Source organism: Cetorhinus maximus, chromosome 12 (assembly GCF_964194155.1).
Source record: "Cetorhinus maximus chromosome 12, sCetMax3.hap1.1, whole genome shotgun sequence".
NCBI classification, from domain to species: Eukaryota; Metazoa; Chordata; class Chondrichthyes; order Lamniformes; family Cetorhinidae; genus Cetorhinus; species Cetorhinus maximus.
Window position 1 is genome coordinate 94783394 of NC_135890.1, and position 17139 is coordinate 94800532.

The following is a 17139-nucleotide window of genomic DNA, read 5'->3' on the forward strand; positions in this document are numbered from 1 at the left end:
CTTCAGGGAACTTTCATTCCATGCTCCCCTGTGCCTGCTCTTACGTCAGCGCCCACCTCCACCCTCTCGCCCCCACCCACTCATCCCCACCCCAGCAGCGCTGAGCATTTCAGCACACGTTTCATGTTGACTGGCCGTTAATTGTCCAGCCAGTGTGAAATTGCGGTCGGGAGCCGATCGCCGGCAGCAGCCGTTCCCCGGCTGCTCTTGGGCCTGCCAATCGAGCCTGCACGTCAACCTAAAAATCCTGCCCCAAGCCTAGATTTTGACTGTGGAAGGACAGTCAGTTCTTCTGTCCAGGGCCAGGAGAGTCTGTAATGTAGGTTTCTCTAACTGTGAGGCTCTGCGAGACAAATGGCACACCAGCAACGTTTCCCCCTCACGAGTGTCATCGGTGAGAGGCTTCATACTGTGCACTGGCAGGCAACAAAATAAATACCTCCCAAAAGCAGCAGGCACGGCCAGATTCAAGCAACCAAGCCACAGCACTGAGACCAAATGGTGTGTGGGAGGCAATCGACTCTCAAGGTGATTTAATTTGTCAAAAGAAAGAGCAAACCAAGGTTTGTACAAAGCTGGCCAATTAAGATGTTTGTAAAGGAAGAATTGCAGGGCTGGGGGACAAAGGCGGGAGAATGGCACTAAGGGAATTGCTCTTTCAGAGAGCCATTGCGGACATGATGGGCCGAACGGCCTCCTTCTGCGCTGTAACAATTCTGGGATTCTGAGGAACTCTGATCGCAATTTCTCCTTTCACCAAAAACTACTCATGGAGTCAGGCTACTATAGCAAAATATTCCAGGATTATAAATGGTATCCGCAACATTATCACATGAAAAGAACATTTCATTGAGAACTCTATTCAGGTGGGATAAAGATGATTTGGATACAGTTAATATTCCTTGTCATTTATTTTATTTGTATCTTCCATCTTTGTCAGGTGTAGAAAACAATGTAGCAGAAATTCTGGATACTTACAGGAATGGAGTTTGAACATTAGTGTTACAGTGTAGTGGTAAAGGTGGCTGCAATCTTGGATCACCTGAATGAGAGGAGCTAGTCGGCACTGACCAGATGGTGTCTGGGATACGGCATAGGAGGTATCCAGTGATCTGAATACTGTAAACAAGATGGGAACAAACATTAATGTTAAAAGGAGCCCTTCATAACTTTCTTTGGTTGATATATTGTTTTTCTTGGGGGTGGAGTGAACAGGTCAGCTCACATCCTGGTAGATATTGTCATTTTAAAAGGCCCTTATGCCCAAAGTGGAAAGAGGCGAGGGAGAGAATTAATTGTATGAGCAGATCTTTTAAGGCCCAGGAGCAGCTTGTATGACTCACAACCTTGTACATGCAGTTCAAGCCATTCCTACACTAAATTACTTGCTTCCCTGTGACTTCAGTTGGTCAATTTTATAAACAAATACAATTATTTGCATTTTTCTGTAAGAAAACCAAGCTGACTCTGAGAACTGTCACAACAACAGTGTAGCAATAATGCTACTGCACAATGGACATTCTGATACTTTGCCATCGTTATAATGAGACACTGACTCGGTAGCAAGTCCAGGGTGTAACACACCGAAGATCGCTTTAGGGCAAAGTGCAGCTGAATGCTAACTATAACCCACATCACTGAGTTCGTCATTAGATCCTAAAGCTGTGTATCATTTTCTGAACCTTCTTTCAGTCATTTTCTACCTGGGTTTCCATTAACTTCACAGCAACAACTCAGAAAACTGGTTATGAGAAGGAGGTTAAAAGTCCTCAATGAATCCAGAACCATTCTTTGTTCTTATCAGTAACTCAAGCTGGTTACAACGGATTTCTAAAACAAAGCAGGGAACTTTACTGAAAATAAAAACAGAATTACCTGGAAAAACTCAGCAGGTCTGGCAGCATCGGCGGGGAAGAATAAAGAATATAGGGGTCCCCACCTTAAACCAGCTTATATTTCACCCCTCTCCTAATTTTACTCAGTTCTGTTGAAGGGTCATGAGGACTCGAAACGTCAACTTTATTCTTCACCGCCGATGCTGCCAGACCTGCTGAGTTTTTCCAGGTAATTCTGTTTTTGTTTTGGATTTCCAGCATCCGTAGTTTTTTTGTTTTTTGTTTTTAGCTTTACTGAAAATTCTGAATAAATGCACCAAGTGGCATGCTGCCTGACCTTGCTGCGCAGGAAGGCTCCAGGTTTAATCTCACATTTAACTGGATTAGGTGACGACAACAACAGAAACTTTATATAGCTCCTTTAACATTGTGAAACATCCTAAGACACTATATTTCATAGGCGCATAATCAGACTAACTTTGAGATTAAGTTGCATAAGAATGCAGATGGCCAAAAATTGGCCAAAGAGTTAAGTATTAAGGAGCAAGAGTTAATGATACAGGGAGGTTAGAGAAGGGAATTCCACAGATTAGGGCCTTGGCATTAACCAAGGTGTTGTTGGTGAGTACAGAACATTGGTCTCAGCATCTCCAAGGGAAAGAACAGCTGGGGTTCCAGCTCCTGCTCACATCCCCACAACAAACAGGTTGTGTATGTGCAGATATCTGGTGAGTAGAATAATAGGCTCATCTAGGATTCATTCCACCATGATCAAATAACCCGCCGACGCTCAATGTTTAGGCTCACATTGAGGCAACGAACTGAGATGATGCCAGTACCTGTAGAACTAAGAGGAAGGGGAAAAGTAGAGGAAAGCTGATAACAAACCTATAAGCTAGTCCCTTCCAGCACAAAATCCATGCTGCCTGCTCTTCATGTCACTGAGAGGAAACTGATTTTCACAAGCGAGGTCACGTTTTGGGATCCATTCTGCCCTATTTATTTCAAGACACTTCAGTATCTTTGATTGCTCTCATAGATGGATCGAAGCTCCTTACAATCTCAGGAGTATCTTCACTGACCAGGATCAATAGCAAGTCCAGGGTGTTGAACAGAGGACCTTCCTGTAACTTGCTATAGCCACTGGATCTGTCCTATACCTACAGAACCTCTCTCACATCCCTGAAAAGTGGCAGAGTATCCTAACATTAGATCTCAATTCAACCTTTGAATAAAAAGCAAATTCACATCTCATATTTATTTATATTTATGTGTGTGTGTATGCATGTGCATGTGCGTTTAAATAATTATACATATATATGATAAGCTGGTTTCTTATTTTGAAATTAGCCATCTAATACATGGCAGTCAGTCTCCCTGTAGCCCCTACCAACTGTAGGAGATAAAGTGAACTGACCTATTCAAATGGTTCAAATAAACTAATCGATTGAACATCAAAAACATTGGCTAGGGCTTCCTGAATTTGAACAACTATCGCCTACAATCAAAAGTAACTATCAGCCATACACAGAACAAAGCAAATCTCACAGGATATATTTCTTTAAATGTGGCTTAGCTCTTCCATTGAGTTTTGGAGAAACTGGCAAAACCTTTATTAAAAATTGGACTGCCATCCAAAACATTTCATTTACATTTGTAACCAAACTTAAAGGCCATGAGATTAAACCGATGGTAGCAGCGTGGATACAGAATTGGCTAAGGGGCAGGAATCAAAGAATGATGGTGAACAGTTGTTCCTCAGACTGAAGCAAAGTCCCTCAGTGATCAATTTGATATATATTAATGAATTGGACTTGGGTATATAGCGCATAATTTCCAAAGTCTGCAGATGACATGTAACTCTTAAATATAGAAAATGATGAGGAGGAAAGCAACAGACATCAGGAAAACATAGATAGAGTGGTGAAACAGGCAGACACATGACAGATAAAGTTTAATGCAAAGAAGTATGAAGTGATACACTTTGGCGTGGAGAATGAGGAGAGGCATTATAAGTTATTAAATGGTACAATTTTTAAGAGGATGCCGGAACAGAGATATATGGTTGTGTATGTACACAAATCTTTGAAGGTGGCAAGACATGTTAAGTAGGCTGCTAAAAAAGCATATAGGATCCTTGGCTTTATTAATAGAGGCATAGAGTACAAAACCTTCATCAAACACTACTTAGCCTCAGCTGGAACATTGTGTTCAATCTGGGACAATTCAGAAAGGATGTCAAGGGCTTAGAAAGGATGCAGAAGACATTTACCAGGATGGTACCAGGAATGAGCAACTTTGATTATGTGGACACTGTGTATCATCTATGCCTCAGGTGTTAGCATTCTGCCCTCTGTGTTAGAAGGATCTGGGTTGAAGTCCCATCCCAGGACTGACACTCCAGTGCAGTACTAGGGAATGCTGTACTGTCAAAGGTACTGTCTTTTGGGTGAGGCATTAGACGGAGGATGCTTCTACCCTCTCAGGTGGATGTAAAAGATCCGAGGGCTCTATTTTGAAGAAGAGCAGGGGGGTTATCCCCAGTTAATACTTATCCCTCAATCAAATATCACAAAAAAACACAAATTATCTAACCATGATCACATTGCTATTTGAGTGAGCTTGCTGTGCACAAATTGCCTGCTGTGTTTCCTATATCACAACAGTGACTACACTTCAAAACTACTTCATTGGCTGCAAAGCACTTTGAGACACCCAGTGGTCATGAAAGATGCTATATGAATGCAAGTATTTTCTTATTTTCTTTTACTGGAGGACCTGGAGTCATTCTCCTTAGAGCAGAGACAGTTAAGAGTAGATTTGAGAAGAGTGTTCAAAATCACAAACTGTTTGATGGAGTAAATAAGGAGGAATTGTTTCCAGTGGCGAAGAGGTTGGTAACCAGACGTTTCCAATGGTTTGTTTTTTATTATTCGTTTGTATGGGATGTGGGCTTCGCTGGCTAAGCCAGCATTTATTGTCCATACCTAGTTGCCCTTGAGAAGGTGGTGGTGAGCTGCCTTCTTGAACCGCTTCAGTCCATGTGGTGTAGGTACACCCACAGTGCTGTTAGGGAGGGAGTTCCAGGATTTTGACCCAGCGACAGTGAAGGAACGGCGATATATTTCCAAGTCAGGATGGTGTGTGACTTGGAGGGGAACTTCCAGGCGGTGGTGTTCCCATACTGCCCTTGTCCTTCTAGATGGTAGTGGTCGTGGCTTTGGAAGGTGTTGTCTAAGGAGCCTCGGTGAGTTCCTGCAGTGCAAATTGTAGATGGTACACACTACTACTACTGTGCGTCATCGGAGGAGGGAGTGAATGTTTGTGGATGGTGTGTTAATCAAGCTGGCTACTTTGTCCTGGATGTGTCAAACCTCTTGACTGTTGTAGGAGCTGCATTCATCCAGGCAAGTGCACAGTATTCCATCACACTCCTGACTTGTGCCTTGTAGATGGTGGACAGGCTTTGGGGAGTCACGAGGTGAGTTACTCGTCACAGGATTCCTAGCCTCTGACCTGCTCTTGTAGCCACAGTATTTATATGGCTGGACCAGTTCAGTTTCAGCTCACTGGTGACCCCCAGGATGCTGATAGTGGGGGATTCAATGATGGTAATGCCATTCAATGTCAAGGGGCAATGGTTGGATTCTCTCTTGTTGGAGATGGTCATTGCCTGACACTTGTGTGGCGCACATGTTACTTGCCACTTGTCAGCCCAAGCCTGGATATTGTCCAGGTCTTGCTGCATTTGGACATGGGCTACTTCATATCTGAGGAGTTGTGAATGTTGCTGAACATTGTGTAATCATCAGCGAACATCCCCACTCCTGACCTTATGATGGAAGGAAGGAAGCAGCTGAAGATAGTTTGGCCTAGGACACTACCCTGAGGAACTGCTGCACTGATGTCCTGGAACTGAGATGATTGACCTCCTACAACCACAACCATCTTCCTTTGTGCTGGGCATGACTCCAAACAGCAGAGAGTTTTCCCCCTGATTCCCACTGACTCCAGTTTTGCTAGGGCCCCTTGATGCCAAACTCAGTCAAATGCTGCCTTGATGTCAAGAGTAGTCACTCTCACTTCTCTTCTGGAGTTCAGCTCTTTCGTCCACATTTGAACCAAGGCTGTAATGAGGTGAGAAGCTGAGTGACCCCGGCGGAACCCAAACTGGGTGTCAAAAAGTAGGTTATTGCTAAGCAAGTGCCGTTCGATAGCACTGTTAATGACCCTCTCCATCACTTTACTAATGATGGAGAGTAGATTGATGGGGTGGTAATTGGGCCGGGTTGGATTTGTCCTGCTTTTTGTGTACAGAATATACCTGGGCAATTTTCCACATTGTTATGTAAATGCCAGTGTTATAGCTGTACCAGAACAGCTTGGCTAGGGGCATGGCAAGTTCTGGAGCACGAGTTTTTAGTACTATTGCTGAAGTGTTGTCAGGGTCCATAGCCTTTGCAGTATCCAGTGCCTTAAGGTGTTTCTTGATATCATGTGGAGTGAATCGAATTGGCTGAAGACTGGCATCTATGATGCTGGAGACCTCCAGAGGAGACGAGATGGAGCAATCACTCGGCACTTCTGGCTGAAGATTGTTGCGAATGCTTCAGCCTTATCTCTTACACTTTGTGCTGAGCTCCTCCATCATTGAGGATGGGGATATTTGTGGAGCCTCCTCCTCCAGTGAGTTGTTTAATTATCCACCACTATTCACGACTGGATGTGGCAGAAATGCAGAGCTTAGATCTGACCCATTGGTTGGGTAATCACTTAGCTCTGTCTATCACTTGCGTGCCAAACAGCATAAGCAGCAAGTAGTCCTGTGTTATAGCTTTATCAGGTTGATCCCTCATTTTTAGGTATGGCTGGTGTTGCTCCTGGCATGCCCTCCTGCACTCTTCATTGAACCAAGGTTGATTCCCAGGCTTGGTGGAAATGGCAGAGTTGGGTACATGCCAACATACCAGGCCATGAGGTTACAGATTGTGTTAGAGTACAATTCTGCTGCTGTTGATGGCCCACAGCGCCTCATGGATGCCCAGCCTTGAGTTGCTAGATCTGTTCAAAATGTATCCCATTTAGCATGGTGGTAGTGCCACATAACACAATGGAGAGTATCCTCAATCTGAAGGCAGGGCTTAGTCTCCACAACAATTGTGCGGTGGTTGCTCCTACAGATACTGTCATGGACAGATGCATCTGCAGCAGGCAGGTTGGTGCAGATGAGTCAAGTATGTTTTTCCCTCTTGTTGGTTCCTCACCACCTACCACAGTCTAGCAGCTATGTCCTTTAGGACTTAGCCAGCTCGGTCAGTAGTGGTGCTACCAAGCCACTCTTGGTGATGGACATTGAAGTCCCCCACCCAGAGTACATTCTGCGCTTTTGCCACCCTCAGTGCTTCCTCCACGTGATGTTCAACATGGAGGAGCACTGATTCATCGGGTGGGCGGGGGGGTGTTCAGTACGTGATAATCAGCAGGAGGTTTCTTGCCCATGTTTGACCTGATGCCATGAGACTTCATGGGGTCGGGGGTCGATGTTGAGGACTCCCAAGGCAACTCGCTCCCAACTGTATGACACTGCGCTGCCACCTCTGCTGGGTCTGTCCTGCCAGTGGGACAGAACATACCCAGGGATGGTGATGGTGGTGTCTGGGACATGAGCTGTAGGGTATGATTCTGTGAGTATGACTATATCAGGCTGTTGCTTGACTAGTCTATGAGACAGCTCTCCCAATGTTGGCACTATGCCCTGGATATTAGTAAGGAGGAGTTTGCAGCGTCGACAGGGCTGCAATTGCCATTGTCGTTTCCAGTGCCTAGGTTGATGCCAGGTTGTCCGTCTGGTTTCATTCTTTTTTATTGACTTTTTAGCGGTTTGTTACAACTCAATGGCTTGCTCGGCCATTTCAGAGGACATTAAGAGTCAACCACATTGCTGTGGGTCTGGAGTCACATGTAGGCCAGGCCAGGTAAGGACGGCAGATTTCCTTCCCTAAAGGAGAGGTTGATAACCAGATGACACAGATTGAAGGTCATTGACAAAAGAACCCCATGTGAGGAGTGAAGAAACAATGGGCAGAATTTTGACCTTGATGGGCGGGCGGGCCCCACCAGCTCGGCGGTGGGCAGACAGCCAATCGCCGCCGCCAACACGGGCCCCGCCGCCATTTTGAGTGGGCGGGCCAATTAAGGCCCGCCCAGCAGGCCGCCCAACAGGAAGTGCTATGTGCTTCCTGTGCGGGGAGGGGGGTGGGGGGGGATTCCCCAACTGTCAGAGTGCGCTCTCTCGCACATGTGCACAAAAGAGCGCACATCTCCCTGAGACTAAGTGCTGTCTCAGGGAAAACGCTGACAGTTTTCGTAACTTGAAAAATAGAAAAATAAAAAATTTTTTACATGTCCCCCTCGTGTGACAATGTCACACGAGATGGGACATGTTAATAAATATCACAGAAACTTTATTAAAGTTTTTTAAAACAGACATGAAACCTCATCCCGCCGGTAGATGAGGTTTCATGTTTTTTCAGAAGCCCGCTGGGGCTCCTGGCCTTTAATTGGCTTAATGATCCTGTCAATGGCCTCAATTGGCCATTGACAGGTCGGCGGGCGGACAGCTGATTGCGCTGTCTGCCCGCCTTCCTGAATATTTAAATGGGGCGGGATGATGTCAGGGAGAACCCCCGATGTCATCCTGCATCGTTTTCGCATCGGCGAGCAGGCCCCGCCCCCAACTCGCCGACAGAAAGATTCTGCCCAGTGTTTTCCCCTCAGTGAGTTATTGTGATCCAGAATGCATGGCCTGCAAGGATGATGGAAGCAGATTCAATAATAACTTTCAAAGGGAATTGAACAAATGCTTGAATGGAAAAGATTTACAGGGCTCTGTGGAAAGAGCAGGGGGGTGGGACTAATTGGATAGCCCTATCAAAGAGCTGACACAGGCATGTGGCCAAATGTCCTTATTTCATTTATAATTCCAAATCATTTTTTAAACCTTGCGCCCTTCCTTGCCAAGAACCTTTTCCTGAAAATAAAATATTTTAGTAAATTGTAGCTCAATAAAATGTTTAGTACAGTGCAAGCACACAGTTGTAATAGATCCATAAGTACAGGGTAATAAAAAGTGATTTGATGGCATATCCAGAGAATTTAGAGTGAATAGTCTAATTTACAATCACTTCTATCTGTGAACATTGATTAGTGGGACTGAAGAACATCTTACTCCAAATAGGTTAATAATGATCACTTATAATTTTACAAACAAGGTAGTTCTGATTTTTCAAGCTAATAATGAAAATATGGATCAGATCTTCTTCTTGTTCTTATACTTTGGTCTGTTATGCAAGTAAAGAAGAAATGGGAAAACAGCTGAGATTAACTCCTTCAGGTGCCTGTAGTTCTGTAACATAGGTCATGATGACGATTGTTTTAAAAATAATTCTTTTCAGTGCTTTTTCCACATTATAGCTACAATCTGGAGTGTCACAAGCTTTTCTCCTGTTGAGTAAATACCACACTGTTGCTACCAGACATGGGCGGGATTTTCCGGTCCCACCCGCCCACCACAGGAATCATCGTGGGCAGGACGGAAAACTTGATGAAGCAGCAAACGGTCCGTTGATTTCGGGCAGGAATTTCCGGTCCCAGGGCGGGCGGGACTGGAAAATCCTGCCCAAGGTCTTCCATAACTGTGGCAACTTGCTAGATTCCCCAAAGCTGGCAGCAGTAGTTTGGGCCTTAAACAAATCTTGCTTTAGTTGGACGGTTATTACATCCTTCAGTTCTGTTATGTTTTGCTGGAATTGTGAGCTGATAATGCTGAGATGAGGGCAATGGGATATCTGGGATCTTGCTGGACTAACAGTTTACCACCTTAACTAATGAGATTTAAGGATTAAGTAAGAAACCACGGAATGGCAGAGAAGGTGGGTGGACTGGAGTCAAATCAGGTACAGGAAGAGAAATAAAGAGTGGAAGAAAGATTGTACTGAGAAAGAAAAAAAAAGAGACAAGAAGGAAAAGTAGAAAAATTTAAACTTGACATTTTCAAAATCTCCAGGAACAAATTCCCACCTGAAGGAATGAGACTCCACAACTCTTAAGTGTTCAATTTCTGACCAGGGAGAGATGTTAATTGGCATTGCATTAACTATTATCATGTCACTATTGGCACAAGTACCCTTTTAATTACCAAGCTTTAACATTCTGTGACGAGTTTAATGTGCAAATTCAATAAGTTCTTTAAAAAATAACAGGGAAGCTCAGGGCTCGGGGCTACCTGTGCATAAATCAAGCAGTAACTCACAGCAGATCTCTCAATCCCTGAAACTCTTTCGAGTTATCAACAGTCACAGATTGCAACTCTTTCAAGTACAATCACAGTTCTTGGTTTCCGGGAGTGGGGCATGAACCCACAACCCTCTGATTCAAAGGCGAGGGTGCTATGGACTGAGCCACAGCTGACACCTCCCTCAATCCCTGAACTTGCTGGCCAATTTACACGTTGATAACAGTATGCATCGTTGACAATATGGGAAGCAATTACAAACACTCCGAGTACCACTTCCATTTTTATACCCAGCCTGTAAGAACAACTCCAAGATAATTCATAAACCAGATCAGGTTCATGACTAATATCGATTTAGTACTGTCAATTACTGTTAGAACTACATGAGACTTACAATTCCGACATTCATTTGTCTTTCCAACCCCCCACCCCCATCTTCATCTCAAACATCTCAAACATCCCTTTCCAGATGCCCAGTAGCTGTTGTGCCAGTGACTGCAGCTCCTGCGCAACATGAGTCAGCAAATTCAAAATAGAAAATGGCTGGGTTTGCATTTTCATGATTTTTATTATGTATTTCTTGTTTGTCTGTTATCAGCACTTGCTACGGCCCGTCATATCAAACAAAATGTCCCGTTTGAAACGCAGTAGCCATAGGGTCAGAAGTTGGATCCTTGCCATTGTGGGTGGATAGGATGAAAACACTTGTCATTTGTGGCTGAGCTGCAGCTGGGTCTGACTGCATTGTAAAGGAGCACAGGCCATCAGGTCAATTCTGGTTGCAACCAGCAATGGACAGCTACAGTACTGAGATTAAGCACAAAAAGTGGAAGGTTAAGGGTCAGTTATGTAAATACAAGCTTGTCCACAGTCTTTAATTACAGTGCTGCACCGGGTGCATTTTTCATTCAAGTTGAATGAATTTTGCTTGTAAAGTTCCACTACATTTATATTTTTACAGATTTAGTTGCTTTTGTCACTTGAAACACATCCTTTTAGGGGACTGTCCTTTTACTGTAGGATTCCAGCTGGAATGGTCATGTACCTAGCCAATGAACACTGCACTTCAAACTAGTTCAACTAAATGAAGCGCTCAGAAAACACTGAATACCATCTATAACAAGATTTTGTCTTCCAACCTGTTTAGAGTGATCAGCTCAAGGGGCGCTTTTGTTGGTGGGCGGTGTCTGGGACATGTGGAGGCATATGAGGCATGTGGAGGAGTGGAGCGAGTGATACATGTTCAGCTGCCACTGGTTGGTCGCAGAAGCAGCAAGTTGGTTGGGGTGGGGGAGTGGGTGTGGCACGTATTGGGTGGAGAACAGAAAGACTAGGTAAGGGGAGCCCAGCAACAAAGTTGGCTTGGCTGGGCAGGTTGTTTCCGTGAGGGATGGGATGGGATTGATGGGAGGGATGGAGATGGAAAGAACAGGATGGGCATAGCTTGGGCAGGATGGGAGGAATGGGATGGGGATAGCATGAGAAGGAATGCATGGGAATGATGGATTGACATGGGATGGGAATGCAATGGGAGGGGAGACGAGATGATGGAATTGGTTCAGTGTAGCAAAATGGCAGGGACAATTATTTGATACAATTTATTATTCAAAAGCTATTCTTTGTGCTAAAAATAAAGATTCACTAAATTTGAATGAAAACGTTTTAGAAAAGCTTTCAGGTGAATCAGAAGAACACATCAGTGTTGATTCTCTCGATGAAGAAGATGACAGCAGCCTGTAACCTCCAGGGTTGCTACACTGTCTAACTCCAATGGGCGTGCCACAGCACAAACTGAGGCCTGCATTTTCTTTCCCGGGTCGGGAGCGCAGCGTCGAACATTTCCCAGCCCTGCAAACGCAACACGGAAGAAAGCGGCCCAAGAGGTCGGATTTTCATTCGTGTGGTTGGGTTCCCTGGGAGTCAGGTCAGGCGACCCCCGAATGAGGGCGGAGGATGCCGGGTGCGGAGGCAGACTGGGCGGAAGGCCTGCCATGCGGATCCGGCACTGCGTTGAAGTCTTAAAAACAACAGAGAAACATAAAACAGCCCAACAGCCCTCACCCTTCACAACTCCTCACCACCCCACATGCTCCCCATGCCCTATCCATGCCAACCCATGCCATCTCATGCCTTCAACACACCCCCCCCATGGACCCTCATACCCTCCATGCCAACCTTTCCCCCACCCACCCCCAAAAGCCCTTTGTAGCCCCTATGCCAACTTAGTCTCAACTCATGTTTGCACCCACCATTCTTTGTCCCTACATCTACCACGCCAACTCACTCAGTATCCACCTTGGGCAGACCTCAGGATCCATGCTGAGATTAAATAAAGTTCAAACTGTCTATTGCAGCCTTTATTTTAAAAAAACACTCTCATTCAGAAAAAACTTTTACTACATTTATATTTCTTCGACTACATTAACCCTTATAACAACAAATATTTCATTCAATTGCATAATCCCTTATAAAAACAAGCACGAGAATTCATAGACCCACTTCAGAGAGTCCATAACCACTTGGAGCTGTCAATCACACAGGGCAGAATTTTACATCTCGTGGGCAGGCACGCACCCGAACCAATCAGGCGTAAAATAGCATGAGAAGACGTCAGGTGAGCATTCCGACGTCATCCCACGCTTGCCCGATATTTTGTTTGGCAGACACGCACGAAAGTCAGAAGCCGCCCACTGACGATTAAGAGGGCAATTAAGCCCATTAATGGCGCAATTATCTCTGATTTTCCATGGCCCGTCCAACCTTACAGTTGGCGGACGGGCGAATCGGCCAGGCGGACTTTGGATTTTTCGTCAAACCTCATTCAAGGGTGGGATGAGGTTTCCGTTATTAAATTTAAAAAAGATAAAAATCTGCGGACAGCATTTCTATCATCTATATGTTCGGGTGCCTGATTGTGATGCTTAAACATTTTTTTTCTCATTTTCAAAACTTTATTTCATGGTTTTCGGTTCTGCAGCTCGCTGAGGCAACTCTCTGCCTTCAGGGTGCTTTCTCTCAGTACCTGTCCGCGCCCAACCCCACAGCGCTGAGCTTTTCAGTGCGCGTTTCATGCTGGCCGGCCTTTAATTAGCCAGCCAGTGTGAAATCGCGGTTGGCGCCCGATTGCAGCCAGTGGTCCGTTTCTCAGCCAACCCCTGGCCCACTGATCATGACCACCAGCCAAGCTGAAAATTCAGCCCACTGTGAAATGGCAGGCACCCTACTAATCTTTTTTTTTAAATCTCCAGACAATTGTTTCAAAGAATTAAAGGATAGGAGTTCTAAATGCCTTGACAGCTTGACAGCTCCCTTTGGCAGTTCATCTTGACACTTTTGACACCTCCAATGAGCTTCATAGTTCCACTGAGTTTATGCACTTTTTACGAACATTCATGTCTACCTTTAACATATCAAAGGGCACCTGACCCCCCCATCCCCACCCGAAAAAGGGAACTTGAGGTCAAGTTGGGAGCTACCCCAAAAATGCGCTGGGATTATATCCAAAGGTACTTTACCTCACCAAAAATGGAGAGGTCGCTATCCAAAATAATCCACAAAATTCAGACCTGCCCCTATCAGCTTTAATGTACTCCCATACATGATTTCTATGGGCTTTTGATTTCCAGACTCGTACGCCATTTTCGCAACGACGGGGCGGCTCTCCATTGTTGCAAAAATCCGGACCTTTAGACTCAAGAGCAGTTATTATGTTTCTATGAAACATGGATCCTAAACAAGGGCTTTGTAATGGAACAAGATTGGTCATAAAGATACTGTGATACTGTGATTACAAAGCTCTTTTCTTTGATGATAGATGCATCATTAAACCTGGGGGGCGGCTGCAGTCTTTTTGCCTTTTGTGGACATCTTCCCTGCAGTAGTCGTGGGCTGGAAACACTGAGATGTGTGCGCGGCTAGACATAAAATATGGCGCCTGATGTGATGAAGCGGCGAGGTGATGGCGGGCGGGTGAATGAGAGTCCGCCTGCTATGGAAATGGCATATTTCCTGGGAATGCATAAGGAAGGCAGCCAGTTTGGGACGACACAGCCTGAAAACCTGTCGTCGTGGCTGGCAGGTGTACTTAGTGCAAATCTGGGACAGTTCCGCCCTATGACTATGAACAAGTTACAAGGCCAGACCCTTGACAAAAGTTGCATTTGTATTCCTGGGCCTGTTCATACACATGGACAGCTTTGTGTAGTTTTTTCCAGATGAGAAGTTTTGATAACTAGAAGTTCTCTATTTAAAGAAGTACTGTTGCAATAAAGATACTAAGTGACCACAAATATTTTGCAGGTCTCTGCTAGGTTATTAGCATTCACTTTGGGTTCCATCTATGACACACAGTCTGCGGAAAACCACTTTGCTCCTATGGATCGAGTGATGATCTTTTCTAAGTGTTCACCAGTGCAGGGATGAATTGCGGCAGTGAAATATGTTGAAAGGCTAAAATTGGGAGTTGACAGACAGGGCTGAACACAGCAGCTGTGAGTGATCACTCAAACACTCAAGACAGTTCATTTATTCGTGGGAGGAACAACCAAGTGTACAAGATGTTACAAACATTTCTAGATACCTCTCCCTGGGACCAACTAAGTTACTAAAAATTAAATATTTAGCATCAAAGGTACACAAGCCACTAATATCTGCCCTGACAAGAGGAAAAAGATGATCTTCTGTTCCTGCTGTTCCTTCAATAAACAACAAGCACCAGTTTTGGTTGGACACTGATTTCCTGTACTTAAAGCAGATTGGCACATTGTGTGTTTTCTGTTCCATTGCATAGGTACGTCTAAATAAAATGTAGCATGTGTTTGTAAGAATTCGCAATCCCATGCTAGCGAAGGTAGGGCAATCAGCCTAGTTGCCAGCTCCTTCTTGGGAAGCACGTGCCTGTGAACACCTGGTGAGCAAAGATTTGGTGCCGAGCTCTTACGTTCTTATTGGCTGAATGGCTCATTCAGGCTTTTACGTCAAGTATGTTAGATGGACACCCGAAGGCTGTGGCTGCCTTTGTAACCATGTGATAACAGAAGTCTCCCCCATCCGTGTAACCCATGGGACACAAGAATGTGGTCACTGTTTGTGTAACTGCATCCAGTCAGAACAAAGTTCATTCAGGAGGGGGAAATGAAATACAAGAGAAAATTCAAAATGAAGTATTAAAGAAAGGGGGAAGGAGCACACCATACAATGTGGCAGTCTGAAGCATGAGTAAACTGCAAATTGACCCTAGCTGATAGCCCAAATAACTTTTGGTGTTCTATATCATTCAAGACCATGACACACCAACCAAACTGTATAGATTTTAATAATGATTCACTGTGGATTTTTAAATGTCAGATTCAATAAATATTCTGGAACTTGGAGAGACTCCAATTCCCTAAAACTGACCTTTTCTTTTCTTCCCTTCAAAATTGCACTTTAAGCAGCAAGTCTTAAAAATGCTCGTAGGAATAACCAGATAAAAATAGGCTGCCAGAATTAGACTCCAAGAATCTCCACCAAAGGCATCCGGGAAATGAGGACATGTTTGAAAGCAAGGGCTGGAATTTTCCAGCTTCGTTGGCATCGGACATCATGGAGGGGGCTGGGGGTGAGGACAACATGGCAAGAAGGCCAAACGTCGGTTTCACGCCTTTGTTTGCAATCGTCCACTCCACCCATCAATGGCGGGGCGGTGTTTCCCGCTGCCACAAGTCACGAACCTAATTTCAATACTTTAGCATCTTGTTATAAGTCCTGCTCACTGGAATTATCCCCCCACGTCTAAATTTACTACCCACGTCGACATGATTTCAGAACATCGTGCTTCACGACCGCCTTTAAGAGGCGTGCACCTGGCGAGCTGAACTTCAAGGGGAACTCGGAGGCGAGTGCACACAACCTTGCACAGCGCTCGCGAGCATCGCCTGAAGCACATCGAGGAAGGTGTCGTACATTTGCGGGGGGGCACAAGCAAGTCACTTTTTCCTGGCTGGCTTTCAGTGCAGTGCCGGGGCAAGGGCTGCAGTGCAGGTCATGCCGGGGGCAGGGTCAAGGGGTAAGGCAGCACAGACTGAAGGAAGTACAGAAGCACATGCCGGGGTAGGGGGATGACGAGAAGTAGCCACGCACTGCGAAAAGCTTGTCCAAAGTGAGCATTCTTCTGCAGCTGGGACCGTTCAGCTGCAGCTCCATTGACTTGCTTGGAGTCGGGCCTCTGAAGATTTTCTGCCCACTCAAGCAACGCAAAAGCATGAAAGTTCCACCAAATGCTCCAGAACTTTTCACCCCTCAGGCACAGACTGCAAATTAATGTGAGTTTTAGGGGGCAGCAGAACAATTGCCGACTGGGCAAGTTGTACAATCCCCTTGTGAAAGGTGGCCAGGGTGCAGTCACTGGTGGAGGCGCTCACAGCCCCTTGCAATGTCTTTATTAAGGTTTGGACCAGTATCCCTCATGGTTCAAGCTAACAGTGCAGCCTCACAGTATGGGTTAGGAGAATGCCTGTGCCTGAGCTGAGAGAACAGCAAGCAGTCCAATAGGCAAAGCTGCCACCAATCAGTCAAGTGGAGTGGGGCGGAGGTGGGTAGGGCTTCGGACAGTCAATGAGAACATTACACACTGGCCATTCAAGTGGTATCCAGCACTATCCTGCATGCGTGAAGGGCCTTCAGGCTTAAGAGAGGTTCTTAGACACATATGCTAACCCACACGGCTCTCCCTTTGATTCTGCAGGAGACCATCAGGATCATGGAGCCTGGTGATTTAATGGTATGCCTCATGGTTTACATGGAGCAGGGAAGAAGGATAAATCTGCAACAGAGGCGCCTGGCTTGGCAAAGGGAGGAGCACCACCCTCAAGATGAAGGAGCGGCAGGGCCTGCTGCGCATGCAGCTGAAGATCCACAGAGAGCCAGCACTCATAGGCACCTTGCTAGATCCAGGGTCTATGGATGGTGCTCGTGATTCCTGCAGATGACTGAGAAACAGTGTCGTTGAAGACTGCGCATGTCTAGGGAACA

The 17139-nt window shown here is 45.4% G+C and overlaps 1 protein-coding gene across 1 annotated transcript in view; it reads right to left on the bottom strand.

Annotated features, from left to right (window-relative positions):
• hip1rb (huntingtin interacting protein 1 related b) overlaps nt 1-17139 on the bottom strand; it is a 157676-nt gene that overhangs the window by 57465 nt on the left and 83072 nt on the right. Inside the window, exon 8 of the mRNA XM_078554119.1 lies at nt 979-1119. Within this exon, the coding sequence (XP_078410245.1) occupies nt 979-1119 (141 nt within the window). The remainder of the gene's footprint in view (nt 1-978; nt 1120-17139) is intronic.